Consider the following 17484-nt stretch of genomic DNA (forward strand, 5'->3'; position numbering starts at 1 on the left):
GTAAATTCGGATAATTGTCCACATTAATTCATTCTAATTTTACTAAAAAAAATAATAATATTAGTATGTGCAAATTTTATTATTATTATTATTATTAAGGGGAACCATGATGGGGGAAGAGTGTTGTGTATGTCAAAATGACAAAAGTGAGGTCCATGCCACCAGAGAAAATTTGGTGGTACTTCTTTTAGAATAAGTTGAGAATATTCGTTTTCTTTTTTATTTAGAAAAAAAAAGGGAAAAACTAAAATTGCTCTACCCCATGATGGCATCATTATGATATTATATTATGTGGGATTTTTATGAAATCACCATCTTTTTTTAGTAAAGGTTGGGTTACGGGCTAAGATCGGAATGCAAAGATCCCAACTAGGTTGGCATCTTCACAAAACCAAACAAAAACCTAGACCCGAATTTTATTAAAATGAGGAAAAAATACAGGAGAAAAATTAAGAGAAACGAAATTGTTCTAAACAATACATATCATCAGAAATAAATCTATTGCAAAAAGCGGGTGCGGAATTCCACCAAATAATATTATCTGTTGTGACGCCAAATTTAGCCAATGCATCATCCGTTCTATTTCCTTTGCAAAAAATATGAGTAACATTTAGAACAATACCGGAGACAAGTAATCCAATCCTGTCGCAACGCCCATGGAACAACTAAAGAGCGCTTCCTAAGCAAATTTACCACATAAACAGAGTCGCATTCCACCCATAATTTGTGCCATCCTTTTTCCCAAGCAATCTGAATAGCAAAAATAACGGCTTTCAATTCGGAAATATGCGCAGAAGGGATATCCACTCGAAACGCAAAACAACCCCGAGCAAATCCTCGAGTAGTGCGAAACACCCCCCTGCTCCCCTCATCAAAATAAAGATTTTCTATATAAAATAACACTTCTTTTTGTAAGTAAAATAACACTTAAAAATGAAAAGAGATATCCAAAATGCTAAATACACATAACCTCTTAAGAGTATCAATGATAATATTTTTTTTTTTATTTTTTTTTAGAAATAATATTTTTTATTTTTAAAATAACACAAAAACAAGTGGGCAACAGCATGCCTCTTGTATTAATCACTTAATTGAGGTTATTTTTAATAGAAATTTCTAAACATTATTTTATTTCTAAAATATCAAACATGCTATTAAAAAAAATATTACAAAATTAAAAGCTAACATTTTGAAAATATTGTTTTTCGAACATTTTTAAAATACAAAAAATTATATAAACACATATTAAGAAAAACAATCTCAAAAATTTTACATATTAAAATTCAAGCTACATAAAAAAATCAAGATAAAAATATGCATAAAAACTGATATCTTCCTATAAATTTCGATCTTTTTAATATGACAACGATCTGAAAGAAATAGGTTTTGTTTAAAAATACCAAGATTCAACAAAATTAGAAAACAATAAATCCAGTTCCAAAAGTTAAAAAAAAATATAGAACAACATTATCACAATGCTGATCACATAAAGAAGTTCTCTAAAAACATAAAAATAACTAAAAATAATTAAAAACAACAACAACAAAAAAACCAAATTTCATGCACTTTTAGCATTACATAAAAATAATGAAAGACGATTAAACATGCTCTAAGAAAGTTCCACATGAACATGTATATGTCTCAACCTAAGAAGAATAAAAGTCAGTCATCATAGGAGGCATACCTCCTTGACTGGACAATGAGGAACATGGGCAAACAAATTGTGATACAAACTTGCATATCCATATATCTGAAACTCAAGAATGAGCTATCCCCAAAGTTTCCTTTAAAGACACCTTGATCGGAAAAAAATTTCAACAAATAGAAGCGGTTGGAATTTTAGATGAATTGTATTCAGAAGATGAAGCAGAGGACGACATGGATAACGAGGAATGTCTAATGATATGCTTAAACAAATAGGAAAAAGCCTGACTCGAGGAACCCTGGAAAAACTCATTAATCATCAAATTATTAGGAAAACCAATTGGCTATAAGTACTTGGAAATAAGATTGAGGGTGGAGACCAAAAGCGCGAATGGACGTTATCGCACTCGATAACGATTATTTCCTTGCCAAATTTGCTTCTACCGATGATTATAGTTTTTCCAAGTATGGAGGCCCCTAGATGATCTTAGATCACTACCTTACCATGCGACCATGCTTGACTTAGAGTATTGAAGATGATCATAGATCACTAACTTACCAAGTATTGAACATAAGAAACATATCAAGATGCTCATTTGGGCTTTCATAAACCTCACCTCCAAACAAACCGGTTTGTTGGATCAGCTAGATCATGCATAACTTGATCTCATATGAGTTGGCTGGAATATTAGGAGCAACAACCATCCAAGTTGTTATGCCGGTGGGGAGCTAGAATTTCGATCATGGAGTGGTTGTCTTGTCCATCGTCTGTATTTTCATTGTTGGGACCATTAGCATTCTCATTGTTGGGACCATTAGCATTGGCGTTTTCCATCTCGTCTTGGGTTTGAACGTGTGTAGTTCTCATTGACCTGTGAACAGTACGTTTAATTTAATGATTAATAGGAATACGAGATGCACTTTTTGATCTAGTTTGCATACGCTAAGGAAAAAATTCGAAGTACAGAATTTACAAGTAAATAATTACCAATATAAATATATTCACAAAAATTACTTAAACTAACAACGAAAATTTTGGTTCGATATTGCTAGAAAATAAATCTCCGGCAATGACACCAAAAACTTGATACGCCTCGAGCTAACACTAAAAGACACACTAAGGGATAAGTGGACTTTGTCATTATCAAGTAATAAATCTGGAAAGTATAGGTATCAAATCCATATGATTTATACCGCAAGTACCGAACTACTCAATTCTTAATTGATATTTAAACGATAAAAAGTGGATTTGGTTGTGTTTTTAATCTAATTGTTAATTCTAATTCCTAATTCTAAGTTTGACCCATATTATCTGTTAACTTCTATGAATGTAAATGGAATTGATACGATAATAAGAATGTTTAAACAATAATTAAACTTAATTATGAATAAAATAATTAATAAATAAACGAAATAAGATTAAACTGACTTATCCAATGATATTTCTTAGCATGTGATTCTTTAAACGGACCGTAACTAACTCAATTGGCCCAGAAACTCGGGTCTTTTTATTGTGGTGTTTTCAATACCTACAATTTCCGGTATGTAATATTATTAGGACTCACAATATGAACCCAAGAAAATATTCAGACTTATGAAAGATTTAATCATACCCAAACACAATTAATAATCAGAAGATAAATAGGGGAATGAAGATGGAATAAAATTTAGATTAAAGATGAAATTTTTTTAATGATTACAACCAATTTAAAATTTACAAAGATCTTACAAGTTGAACAAGAGTAAAGAAAAAGAAGATCCACCTTAGAAGCATGTCGACTCAAGCAATCCTCATCTTGAATTGGAGGTGGAACCTTGATTGCATGTGTATCAATGGAGGATGGAAGTTTTTACATATGAAAATGGAAAATGGCAGAAGTTCAGACTGCTCTCAAGGGGAAGGAAAAGTTTAAAAAATGAATACTGAATGTCTTGGAATGACAATTCTAAGGTCTTTAAATAGAAAATTAAAGATCTTATCTAATCACTACCAAATATTCTACAACAGTTATAAAATATTTAGAGATTGCCAGTGGAAAAACAGGAGAAAGAGTCAAATGGGGCATTCTCGAGTGACCAACTTGGCGAGATGGCCACATTTGGTCCGTTAGGAAAATTCTAGCCCTGGGGCCCAGACGCATGCTCCATCCTCTCTTATGGCCAGCTCGGTGAGCTTGCTGGGTGACTCCAGTTTGCCTAGTCTTCATCAAACTTGCTCTCGATGTTGAATCCATTGAAAATCGCCAAATAACCTCACAAAATCTCATTAAATGAATTACCAAAATCAATTAATTAACTTACCAAAAATCTTTTTTAATTACCAAGACAAAATTGATTAATTTAAGTCAATTTGATGAATTTGGCACAATACAAGTTCTAATTCAAATGTAAGAATCGTTTTATTAAAAATAACACAAAACTTGATAGAAATTAAATAAATGCTACAAATGTAAATAAAAGCTAAAGGTTTGATAATTCAAAGATTAAAGCTAATTAATTTGCACAAAATGATAACAAATGAAACGAAATAATCCTGAAACTCATACTAAAATATAGGGATAAAACATCCCTATCAGTATGCTTGTTGAAGAAATATTTATATGGGCTAAAACAGTCGTTAAGACAATGGCACAAGATGGTTAATTCTTTTATGTTGTCATATGGTTTCTCGAGACCATCTTATGATTGTGTTTGTCTAAGGACGGGTGGAGATTCCCTCATTTGTTTGTTGTTGTATCTTGATAATATGCGTATAACTTGCAAACATAAATCTAAAATTTGCAAGGTGAAATATCTGTTGAATGGTGAATTTGAGATGAAAGACATGGGTGGAGCTAAGAGAACCTTTGGAATATAGATTGTTAGGGACAGAGCAACTGGTAAATTATACCTTATATTGAGAAAGTCAATAAGAGGTTTGCATGAGGAATACAAAACTGGTGTTTACTCCATTAACAACTCATTTCAAGCATTCCGATGTCACCACAATCTAAAGAACAAAAGAAGTACATGATCCATGTCCCAAATAGTAACATAGCATGATGCATCCTACATTGTGTACTCATGTTGGCATGGCTCAAATAGTTCGTACGGTTACCCGATATATGTATTGTCCTATAAAAGCTCATTGGGAAGAGATGAAGTGTATATTGAGGTATTTCATGGAACTTCTCATTATTGCCTTAAACATGGTAGTTCTTTTAGTTTGGTTGGTTATTACGATTCTAACTATGCAAAACATTTGGATAAGAGGGGATCATTGATGTGTTATGTCTTTACCCTTGGCGATACAACTGAGGATTTTTTGTAGCCTACAATTGTGTTGTCCACAATAAAGGCAGAGTACATAGCATTTTCTGAAGCCATTAAATAAGCAATATGGATGAAAATTTTGCTTGATGAACTTGAAATAAGCAAGAAGTTGTGTATGTTAATTATGATAGTGAAAGCAATATACATTTGACAAAAGATCAAATGTTTCATGAAAGAACAAAGCATATTGACATACATCATTTTGTTTGTGAGTGAGGGGCAAATTTTGATTGAAAAGATTCATACTTTTAAGAATCTGGTTGATATGTTCATTAAACCTGTATCATTTAATAATCAAATGGTGTGGAGTTTGTACGATAATAATAAAAGCTTCTCCTATCCTATGGAAGTAGGCATGAATTAACCGGACCACATAAAGTTCTTGTGTTGTTTATTTTATTTATTTTCAATTATTCAATTGATTTATATAATCGGCCATATCTCCTAACATACTATATGACATTCAGTGGTAGAAGTTCTTCAGGATATATATCATGATGAAGATCATAAGATGACAGGGGTTGTTATGTGTTTGGTTGAAAAAATGAATAATTATGAATTTGTGTTGATTTCTCACTAATAACGGATTACAAATAAATTATCATAACTTTTATAGAAAAAGTATCAAAATATTAGAACTAATATCTATTTGGTTGAAGTAGTAAAAAATTAATTACAAGAACAATCTAGGTGAATCACTTCCAAATCATGTTCTAAATCTATCATTTGAGATGAAAAAACTTGCTATAACCCGTGCTTTTTCGACGAAAATAAATCATTTTAGAAAATATGTTATCTTATGATATTAGATCTAATCCCCGGTGCAGGAACTGTTGACAGCTGGATGCGACTGGCAAAGTAGGTGCAGGAAGCCCGTGTGAAAGAGGGCCAGCTCCTTTTTCATTCTGGCTTCCTCCGTATGTCTACTTTGTAAAGCTAGAGTACGATAACGCGACAAAGAACACGAAATCACTCAGGGTTCCTCTACTATACTTTGCCAAATAGAGAAAGAAGTGTCCTATTTATAGGCGTTGGAGGGCTTGAACTCTTTATTACTATTAGTACTGAGATAAAATGAGTTGGAGGAATTTTTGAAAAAAAGCAATACATTTTGTTTTAAAATGAAATATTTGTGCTTAATATGGAAGCAAACATTCTAGGTTGCCTTCGATCTAGACGTGGTAAGAAACCTATTACTTATAATCACCATTTTGGGTGTGAAATGTTTGTCATGTAAATATTTTTCTTTTTTTATTTGATACTATTTCACTTTAATATTTATTTTTCTTGTTACAAATTGATTTTTCTCCTATAATATCAAGTTATAAATGTTATTGACGAAGAGATTGAAAATCAATTGATGTGCATAGTTAGCCTTGATCCTAAGGATTCATTCTCCAATAATTTTGATCTTTCAACATTACTTCAACTTTTTAAATTATATACGGTAGACTTTTCATGATTCTGAATGAAAACATCTTAAAAGTCAATTGTAATTATATTCATGATGTGAAAACAAATGAGAGATTTTAGAACCTTATAGATATTGGAGCTCTTGTTGAGAAGATGGTTCAAGTATGATATGATGATACTTTTCCATATAGTCGGTAATTAATTTAACATTAGTCTTAGCGATACAAATGTTAGTGTTAAATGAATTTTCTCAGCAATAAATATTATCAATACAGATTTACGTAATAAAATAGGAACAACTTTTTTTCTGTTTGCTTGATATGTTATGTTGAGAAGAAAATATTTAAAAGTACTCAAAACCAAGACGTTATGCATCATTTTTAAACTATACAGAGTTAGAGTTTTCAATTATTTAGCTCGCTCTCACTCCCAAATCAATAGTAGTACTCTTAATAAAAAGAATAGTTGTTAACTTGTTATATATTTGTCTTGTTGAGAGATACTAACCTAATTATTTTTAATGAATTAATATTTGACTTTTTTTTTTTCACTTACAATATAGTATAGGAAAACTTCCAAACCCTTGTGGTTTTGATGGTTTATAGACGAGTGTGTAGCTTTTTTTTTTTTCAAAAAAGTGGATGTAGTTTTTTTCCGTTAGTAAAACCAATGACTTTTAGGTTATTGTTGTTGATATGACTGGTGATGACATCAAAATAAAAAATTTCAAGAATTTGTGATATTCTAAATTTTAATTCTTCAGCATTTTAGTTTTGAAATCATTTAGTTGTTGTTATTCTAAAGTCCTCAAAATTGTTGACTTTGCTAACATCCAACAAAACGTACTAAACCAAAAGAGCTATGTTTAAAATTTAGCTGTAAACTATATAAAGCACTTGTTGTGATTATTGAATCATGGATCTATCATTCAAAACAAGGCAAATGGTGCAATTTAGGCATCTTAAGCTTCGGTTCCTTTCATTTATACTTGCAAGCAATACAATATAAAAAGATATCTACAACACCATATACTTGAGTAAAATATATGCTAGTGCTTAAAAATCAACAAGAAAAAATAAATAAAAATTTCTGTAAACAGAAATTAACTTATGTTGGATGTTAAAGAATAATTAAGGATTTGGAATTAAGAGTTGGGAACAAAAGTTCCAACATACCCAAATCCAGCAACAAAGAAGGCAATTGATTGCAGAAACAAGTAAATAAAGTATCCATTTTTTCCTCTTGCAAAATCATAGCATCCACACACTAGCAAATATGCTCCAACTCCAACCTCTAACCAGTGGACTCTCTGCATTTTACCAAACTTAAACCGAGCACTTGCTGCTGAGCCTGACCCTGATTTTGTCTTATGAGCATCTCCCAGTTTCTCTGTTACAACCCATTCATTTACTCTCCCTGCCTCTAACAACCCTATCAATGTCGCCTTTGTTCTGTGATGAGACATCACATTCTCAAATAGCACCCAAAATACCATCAGGTGTAATGATCTGCACATATATCATGCATATTATGTTTCGTTTAGCTGTTAGCTGATAGTTGTTGTGATTAACGAGACTTACCTTGGGGTACCAACAGCATTAAGAAGTGTAATGATTGAAGGAATATAGACTGATCCCCATTTAGGAACTTGTACTTCTGGAACCAAAACAGTTGCTGGTAAAACGACACAGTATAGTACGAAGGTAACTATATGAGCTACTATCTTCCTGACGAAGAAGAAACTGTAGATCACGTATAACTTCTTCCACATTGACACTTTCTGCAGTATAATTTTAGATGTTAAAGATCTAAAATTAAGTAGTAGGAAGAAGAATGGATGTGATGTGATGTGATATATATAATTAATTGATTAATTACCTTGCTTCTGACTATTTCCATTGCCATTTTCTTGAACAAATTTGCAGGGCCACATGACCATCTGTGTTGCTGGTATCTGTATGCCTTGAATGTACTTGGTAATTCATTTTTTACCTTCCAAACAAAAAAACTAAATTGTAAATATAAACAAAACGATTGAAGTGTCAATTAAGGTCAAAATGTAAGAGTTATGAGTACCTTAACATCAGAAAGGTAAAGAAATTTCCAGCCTTTGAGACTGGCTCTCACAGCTAAATCCATATCCTCAACTGTTGTTCTATCCTTCCATCCTCCAGCTTCATTCAGTGCTGAAATTCTCCATACACCAGCAGTTCCTGCATTCCAAATTCTCATTTTTAATTATACATGAATTCAATATCATAATTAATGTAATGGCTCTGAGGGGGTGATACCGGGATGAAAAGCCTCAGCAAGGAACGACTCAAAAAGATGGTGATAGGAGCAGAAATAAACTCAATCTTTTGAGGGGGATTGAGGGAACAATGATTTGTATTAATAAGCTAAGAAGCTTTAAAAAGTGTTGCAATTCTATACAAGGTGTTGCAATTGATGTCAATGACATGTTTTCATGCTCTTTGCAATGGCCTTTGCCTCTACTTATAGGCTTAGCACCGACCTAAAAATGATCTAGATGATTACAGTTTAATGGCTGACATCTAAGATCCAGAAAATTCGAGAGCCTGTGTTATCTCTAGAATTTTCTAGGTCTTAAATGACTGAGTTATTATTAGTAAGGTGTATTTTTTTTACAAACAAAATTTTAAAACGGTGAAAACTTAAGACTTGAATAAAAACGGACAACATTTGTATATGATATTGGATTAGGGTGTTACAAGTAAGTAATGTAAAAACAATTTGGTAATTAATTTATGTACCATTGAAACCAAAGAAGGCATATGTTGAAGAGCCAGCTTCTTGCTCCACAGTAAAATGGTAATCTAATGACATTTCTTGCATTCTTGTCATTAAGCATTCATCTGCATTCACTGCATAAACAAACCAAAAAGAAACACGTATTAGTATTAATTAACGTTTTTAAACTACGAGACTGCGTTTACACTTGTATTTACCGAATTTCCAGCGAGCTTGAACAAGAGCAAGTTGAGAGTTACGGAGAAGAAAAGGAACAGTTTGGGAAAGGAAAAGAGGTTCAGGTTGGAAATCAGCATCAAAAATAGCAACATAATCACATTGTTTAACATAGCTATGTTTCATCCCCTCTTTAAGAGCTCCTGCTTTGTACCCTTTTCTGTTGTCCCTTATTTCATACTTTATGTTTATGCCTTTGCTTTCCCATCTCTTGCATTCCATTTCCACCATCCTCTATAATTACATAAAATTAGAATACAATAGAATGTAACATCTCATCCATAGACCACAATAACAGATTAATATCACCTACTATATTTTAAAGTCTAAAATTAAATTAAACCTTAATGGATGGATCTGTTGAGTCATCTAATACTTGGATTATGATTCGATCAGACGGCCATGAAAGTCCACAGGCAGCTCCAATAGATAGTTGATAAACCTGAATACATATATATACTCAAATCATTAGAATTATAAAGATTAAACATAAAATTGAGTAAAAAAGAAATGAGAAATTAAGAAAGAATGACCTCTCTTTCATTGTACATAGGAATTTGAACTAAAACCATAGGATAAGAAGAATTAGCAAGCTCAATATCATCCTTGATAGCCCCAAATTTGTAAGTCTTGCTTGCTTTTCTCCCAAATAAGTTGACAAAAACTAAAACAAATCCCATATATATTTTTTCAAGAAACATCATTATTGACATGCCTAAGCATACCACCACTAATAATTTCAATAATGGCACAATTAATGGCTCCAAAAACACTCTCAAAATCATTTGAAATTTCTGTTTTATATCATATGGAAAAATATTAACTGAATTATCCATCTCAAAGAACAGCAATACTATATATGTGACACTAGTGGTTTATTATATATGTATAAAGGGAAAATCAAGTCTTTGCCAAAAGAAGAAGCTCTATGAGTTTTGCTTTGGATTTAAGTTTAGACAATGTGGAAGAGAAACAAGTAAAGAGCTAGAATATGGGAACACTGCACAACCTGACCCACAAATTTAACAAAAAGAGAGGATTTTTCTGTTTCTTTTTTCTATTATTTGAAGAAGATAGAGAAGAAATGGATGCTGAAGTTAATTAATTTTTCTGATTATATTTATACTTAGTTTAATTTGTATTGGTCAAATAAGGATTAAGACTGGTGAACTAAGGTGGTCTTTGATTTGTAAATTGTATAATGCAGATGAGATGTTTAATTGATTGCTTAATTCAGGCTTTTAAGCTTGTAAATGACTCTATTAGTATAGATTAGCTACATTTCAGTTTCTTTAAGTCGGTAACATGATTATTTATGATATATAGATTTGAAATTAGTTAAACTTATAGTTGAATATAAAATGGTTCATCTGAATTGCTATTATGGATTAATTTTAATAATTAATTGGTGAAAATAAAAAGCATAATTAATATCTTGTATATATGTTCATGAAGAGGAAATGATTTGGGTGATAGGTTGCTTGGAGAAGTAGAATGATGATTGAAATGTGAATGAGAGTTGATGTATGTATGCGCAATAAATAGTTCCATTCATCTCCAAGCATTCATGGGACCATAATATATACGGTAAATAATTTATTAGTTCATTCCTTTTTACCTAACACACGGTTAGGTCCTCTATTTTTAAAAACACATTATCATATCTCTATTTTTTATCAATATTAACTATTTGATTCTTTTGTCTATTTTTTTCTAAATGGTCAATATTGATAAAAGATAGGGATCTTATAATGTGTTTCAAAATAGAGGACTAAACAGAGTCTAGGTAAAAAGGAAGGGACTCTTAAATTATTTACCCTAATCTATATAACTTTTTTCTTCTCTTTTTAAATTGGAAGAAACGTGTAAGAAATTTTTTAAAGAAAATTTCAAAATTGTGGTGTGGTTTTCGAAATATCCAGGGGCATCCTCTTGGGTCATTTGTCTTCCCCCTTGATTGTGCTTTGATACACATGGCAGAATTGCAAGCTGCTATTTTTGCAGTTTCGATTGCGAGGTCACGTGGATGGACTCGTCTCTGGATTGAAAGTGACTCGACTTACGTTATTCGAATTTTCCGTACCCGTGCGCAGATCATTCCCTGGACAATGCGAGTGGATTGGTTAAATTGTTTAGATTCAATGATGCATATACAGGTGGCTGTTTCCTATGTGTTCCGTGAAGGAAATCAAGTGGCGGACGCTCTTGCTAATTACGGACATCTGGCCTCGGATTTACAAGTGTGGAATACCCTTTCGGACTTTTGCTCCCTTTTAGCTAGAAATAATGCCCTTGGTAGGGATATGTTTAGATTTTCTTAAAAGCATTTGTTGTATTGGATTCGTATTTTTTCTTCTCTTCATTTATATATCTTGGGTCTTTGCCTTTTCGGGGGTACCAACCTGGTTGGGATTTCTGTTAGGCTAGGTCCATATTTCAATAAAAAAAATATTATAATATTATTTAGTGTATTTTTAATTAAAATATGTAAATAAATTTATAATAATATAATATTTTAATTTGAAAAAAAAATAATATAAGCGAAAGGACGAAAAATATAGAGTTGCCATAAATTCTATGGAATGAGATTAATTGAAAAAACAATGTGTCAAAGTCATAAAAGATTAAAATGAAAAACAAACCACGAATTTAATTTAACTTGAACAAAATTTACAGGAAATTAAATATTAACTTTAAAGGGAGAATTCTTCGAATAGAAAAATAAAGGCTTAATATATCATTTGCCTTCTGAATTTGTTCAAAAAACTTGATTGACCTCCTAAACTTTCAAAGTGTCTCGATAGTCCCCTGAACTTGCATAAAATATTCAGTTAGCTCCCTGAACTTGCGTAAAATGTAATCAATTGATCACTCGGTTACAAAAAATAAGTTAAATACGGAAAATGTATTCCACGTGTCTTAGAATGTTATTACAGAATTCAAATAGGAATTTTGTCAAAATTGAGAAACAAATAGGAACCTTCCTGCAAACACCCTCCCAAATCTCCTTCCGTAGGTCAGCAGCTATCGATATTGTTATCGCGAAGCTTGTGGAATCAACAATAGGCGCCTTGATCTTTCTTGTATCTTTCGCCTTTCTTCTTAATTGGATACCATGTGTCTTTTTGGTTTAATCTCTTCTCTATCCACATCAGTAATTGTTACTTGGGGTGTTGAGAGAAGTGAAAGAGGACTGAACTTGCTTTTCCTTATTTCTTTCTTGTGTTAGTACGAGAACCGTGTCCCTTTTCGGGCATCTCATAAGTTCCAATCTTTGTTATCTCTTGGATCTCGTCTAGTTCTATGAAATTCTTGGCTATGTCCATCAACTTAGTTAGACATTTGGGTTTGTGCAAAACTATGTCCATTTGCAACCAATCATCGGTAATGTTGGCGATCATGGCCTACAATGCAGTGTTAAAGTCTAACTCGTGGCTTATAAACAAGCCTTGTTGAACAGGTCTTAGGTATGCTCTATGAGACCCGCTCTGGATCTACATCATGGATAAGAGAATTTGGAACGCGCTAGATGGGGGTATTGAGGACATGAATTTGGCATAGAATAGTTTCCTAAGTTGCTCTCAACTACATATGGTTCCTGATAGAATTTCTAACGAGATAAACATAGGGAAAACAAAGTTTAATCAAGAATACCCATTCCCACGAATCATTATATGTAGAATTAAGGATAGAAAAACCATTCCCACGGATCATTATATGTAGAATTAAAGTTTAAACAAAGTTTTGTCCAAGTACTTGGCCATGACGTCATCCTTGGTCCGATAGGTTTTGTTGAGATGGTTGACCACTAATTTGGAGTCCTTGTAGAATATGACCTTGCTGGTGGCAAGGAGATTGGCCAGGTGTAACCCTATGATGGGAGCTTCATACTCATCCTGGTTGTTGGTAATGGGAAAGGCTAGCCGGAGGGCATAGTTAATATAAAAGTGGGATGGTCCTCGAATGGAGATGTGGGCTCCTGCTCGATTATCGCTATAGGATTCGTCAACACTAATGTGCTATTCAGGGGAGTTAGTGTCGCTTGGCTGTAGGGTGAGGATGGGGGAGTCTGAGGGGCCAGTAAACTCGAAGAGGAATCCTACCAATGCTTGTGCCTTGATGGTTAGTCGTGGTTTAAAGGAGATGTTGAACTAAGAAAGGTCAATGGACCAGTCGATTATTCGCCCCGAGACTTCTGGCCGCTGGATAGTTTTCTTGATTACGAATTTGGTTTTGAGTACGATCATATGGGCTTGGAAGTACGGGCGGAGTCGGTCTGTTGCATTTGTGATGGAAAATAAGGCTTTATCCACCTTACTATAACGTAGCTCGGCGCCCTTGAGGTCCCTACTGAGGTAGTATACTGGGAGGGTTTCAAAATTTTCTTGTCGTGTGACCACTAGTGCGACAGCCTCTTCCGTAATGCTGAAGTATAGGTGCAAGGTTTCACCTTCTTGGGCCATTATGAATAATAAAGGCAATGTGAGAAATGTTTCGATGGCATCGAAGGAAGCTTGGCAGTCTACGCTCCACCTGGAAGGGTGGTATTTCTTGAGCATCTTATAGAAGGGGAGGCATCATTATAATGAGTAGGAAATGAGCTTGTTGGTCCCTTGTGAGATAGAATTAGTTCCAAGGGGGTGAATGGAACTATTGGGTTAATTTAGCCCTTTATAAATTTTTCTATCACTTTTAGTTTAATAGCACAACACAAAGGCAAACTTGGAATTAGAAGCAAGTTTCGTTTACTGAGTTAGTCAGTTGACGGAACCTAATTTTGCTTTTGATCTTACTACACAAAGGATAACTCACACTAGGGAGCTTCTATTGAAGACTTAACAGTTATGTGATCTATTGATGCACAATAGTTGGAAGTGCTACTTATGGGATCCTTTTTAAAGCAAGCAAATATCAGAAATAAGTAAAGGAAAAGGTTAGAGAAAAGTTACTCAACGATTTATACTAGTTCCACCTCCTGTCTATATCCAGTCCCCCAGAATACCATCTTCTGGGTTTTAATCCACTGATGAACTCTTTTCAGCGGTAGAGCATAAACCTTTACAATAGATATAGAAGTTCTGTAAAGTACATTTCTTTACACTCCACGCTCAACTATTTATCCTCTCAATTTGTTTACTTATAACTGAAGTAAACAGAAGAGCTTCTGATCTTTTTAACTATAGATGATTTTGTTCTAACTTAGAACAGAAATGAAGTTCTATTTTTCTATCAGTTATTACATAAATTACAACAATGAAATGTGTATAAGCTTTTTGCTTTTTGCTTTTTCACTTGAAGAATATTTTTTGATTTCAGCGTTGATGATCAAGTGCTAAAGGAGCTTTTGTAGGGGCTTGTATAGTGAAGCCTGAAGACAGAGCCTTTTGAAATTCAAAAACATCGTTGGAAGGAAAACGACTTCTGTTGCTTTCATCTTCTGTCTTCTAGTACAAAACTTTACCGTTGTGGACGCCCATGCTTCTGTCTCTTGGAGCCGTGCACACTTTTAAATTTTGCTTCGAAAGATTGATTGTTTGTGTATTTATGGAAAACAATCGAAATTGTTGGATGGGACAAGTTGTATGTTGTTTGTACTTCTTTCCTCTTTGGGTGGTCGACCTTGCACTTGCTGATAACGACCATATCGTCAACGTAAACCTGTATGGTCTTGCCAATATGTTCCATAAATATTTTGTTGATCGGCCTTTGATAAGTTGCTCCCGTATTTTTAAGGCCGAAAGGCATTACGGTGTAGCAAAAGGTACCCACATGAGTAATAAATCTAGTTTTTTCGACGTCTGCTGGGTGCATGGGTATTTGTTGATATCCGGCTATGGCATCGAAGATGAATAAGATTTTGTGACCAGCTATCTGGTCGACGACCTGGTTAATGTTAGGCAGTGGATAACAATCCTTAGGGCAAGCTTTATTAAGGGTTGTGAACTCTACGGTATGTCACAATGACTTTCTTTACAAGAACTACATTAGAAAGCCACAAATGGTAATGGACCAGTTTAATGAAACCTATAGCTTTGAGCTTATCTATCTTGTCCATAATGGCCTCATGTTTGTCCTTCACATGTAGGCGCTTCTTCTATTGGACATGCTCTATTGTTGGATTAATGTTGAGGCGGTGGCTCGCGTGTTTGGTGGGGACCCCAGCGATATCAGTTGTCGTCAATGCGAAGATGTCGACATGGTCGATCAGGGCACCTTTCACTTGGCCGCATAGCTTGGTTGGCATAATTGTGCCCAGCTAGAGAGATCGATTGTTATCGAATGTTACTAGAGGCTCCAGTGGTTGGGGAGTGTAACCGCATAAGTTGTCAGGTGCGCCCATAATGTTAATAACTAAGGTGGCACGTGAGGGTTCAATGGATGCCCAATGAATCTCCTTAGCCAGCTGGTGTTCGCCTTGTATGGTCACCGTGCTGGTCACCGTGCTAAAAGATGAGAGAAGTCGAGATTGGCAATGTCAACGTCATGTTCTTGCGTTGGGAGCGGTCCCTATGATAAACTTTGACGCTCAAGTTAGAGATAGTAGAGACTGAGAATGTAGAGAGAGAAAGTTATTGTTCCAAACTATGGGGTGATGTAGTCCTATTTATAGGTTTTGGGTCTAAGGAGACAAAATGTCCATAATGCCCCTGGCGTGCCATTTCAGTTGTGGATGTCCTCCAGACATGTTCGACCGAGGATTTATACGCTCCCTGTTTCCGGCGTCGTGTGCGAGGTGATTTTGTATGTAAATCGAGGATATATATGTCGTTGATAAATTGTCGTCAGTAAACTGTTATTTTCTTATAGTGTTTATCCATTCATACTAGTAAGTTAAATATAAGAAAAAATTAGAAAAATAATATGTGAAACTTCATCTTTAAAGTATTTTAATAAAAGAATATGAAGGCTGAAAAGTAGTTTATTATGTATTTTGGAACCAAATGAAAATTTTGGTCAAACTTGAAAGTTAAGTATAAAGTGTTAGATGGAAGTTAGAGTTGTAATGTCTTGCTCAAAATCAGAATTATAAGTATTTCATTTTAATTTAATTTAATTTATTCAGGACTTGATTAGATGTTGGGTTGATGGAATATATCATTCTTGTGAGCAGTTTGCTATTAGAGTAGCTACTTACCAACCATTCAAAGCTTGCTAATAACATACAAGAATTAATTCAATATTAGGTCAAAAAGCTTGCACATTATTCACAATCTAATCTAATGAAAGAGACCATTCTTTCTGATCATTTGACTCATTTTTAATCATTTTATTTGCTAATCAAGGACTCCATTAGTTTAACCTTAATTAAACCTTTTGGAAGATTCAATTAATCATTCAAACTACAGTTTCCAATTCATTTTCATTCCATATTCTTTACTATTTAACTTTCACATCAACTCTTCAAAAAAAAAAAAAAACTTTCACATTGGTTATAGAATGAAAAAAAAATGCAATTTAGACTTAACGTATGAAATGACGTAAATTTTCTTAACATTTTAAAAAAAAAGATCAATTTTAGCCATACGTTATCGAACATTAAAAAAAAAACTGGTTTTATTCGATTTTAACTGTCAGTTCAGACCTTCCAAATATCAATTATGTATAATACATTTAATGTATTACTAACAAAATTACAAAAATTCTGTTAAAATGTTAAAACCTAATTTGCTACCTATAAGTTAATCAAAAAGTTTTTTTTGTCAAACTAAAATATTTAGAGTGTTATTAATATAGTTATAAGTTAGGTCAGGAAAGGTGGCAAGAGGTATCGAATTCCTCCTTGTAGCATGCATTGTAAATGACTCATGCATCATACTAACCATTTGTGATGATACAGCCACGAGAATTCCCCTGTGGGTTCGTCGGGGAGGTCGGCTTCTCAGAACGAGAGATTAATATATGAAACTGCTTCAATTTATCGACAAACTCGTTTCGAACGTCCAATCAGTCTTTTCAAATTTTCGATAACACGGCTAAAATTGATCTTACTTAGAAACACTAGAGTTAAATTTGCATCATTTTATATGTTAGGACTAATTCTGCACTTCATTTGACATGTTAGCATTAAATTTGACCCTTATCCCTTTCAATTAAATGGTTATGTATTCATCGAAGAAGAAAACACAA

The 17484-nt window shown here is 33.5% G+C and overlaps 1 protein-coding gene across 1 annotated transcript; it reads right to left on the reverse strand.

Moving 5' to 3' along the window:
• Window positions 1-7330: 7330 nt before the first annotated feature.
• On the reverse strand, window positions 7331-10379 carry LOC136226659 (glucomannan 4-beta-mannosyltransferase 9-like). The gene is made up of 8 exons (XM_066015273.1): window positions 9891-10379; window positions 9701-9799; window positions 9339-9591; window positions 9144-9254; window positions 8446-8582; window positions 8248-8361; window positions 7950-8149; window positions 7331-7877 (listed from the first exon to the last, which is right to left on the reverse strand). Exons 1-8 carry the CDS (start codon window positions 10191-10193, stop codon window positions 7514-7516), a joined length of 1581 nt encoding a protein of 526 aa, XP_065871345.1. The 5' UTR covers window positions 10194-10379; the 3' UTR covers window positions 7331-7513.
• Window positions 10380-17484: the final 7105 nt, after the last annotated feature.

Source organism: Euphorbia lathyris, chromosome 4 (assembly GCF_963576675.1).
Source record: "Euphorbia lathyris chromosome 4, ddEupLath1.1, whole genome shotgun sequence".
NCBI classification, from domain to species: Eukaryota; Viridiplantae; Streptophyta; class Magnoliopsida; order Malpighiales; family Euphorbiaceae; genus Euphorbia; species Euphorbia lathyris.

Excerpts from the sequence above, each read along its gene's own strand:
- LOC136226659 (XM_066015273.1), bottom strand. The coding sequence starts at position 10,193 with ATGGATAATTCAGTTAATATTTTTCCATATGATATAAAACAGAAATTT. Across the intron at positions 9,592-9,700 it reads CAACAGATCCATCCATTAAG|AGGATGGTGGAAATGGAATG; the intron begins GTTTAATTTAAT and ends ATGTAATTATAG. Across the intron at positions 8,583-9,143 it reads TGCCTTCTTTGGTTTCAATG|GAACTGCTGGTGTATGGAGA; the intron begins GTACATAAATTA and ends TTTGGAATGCAG.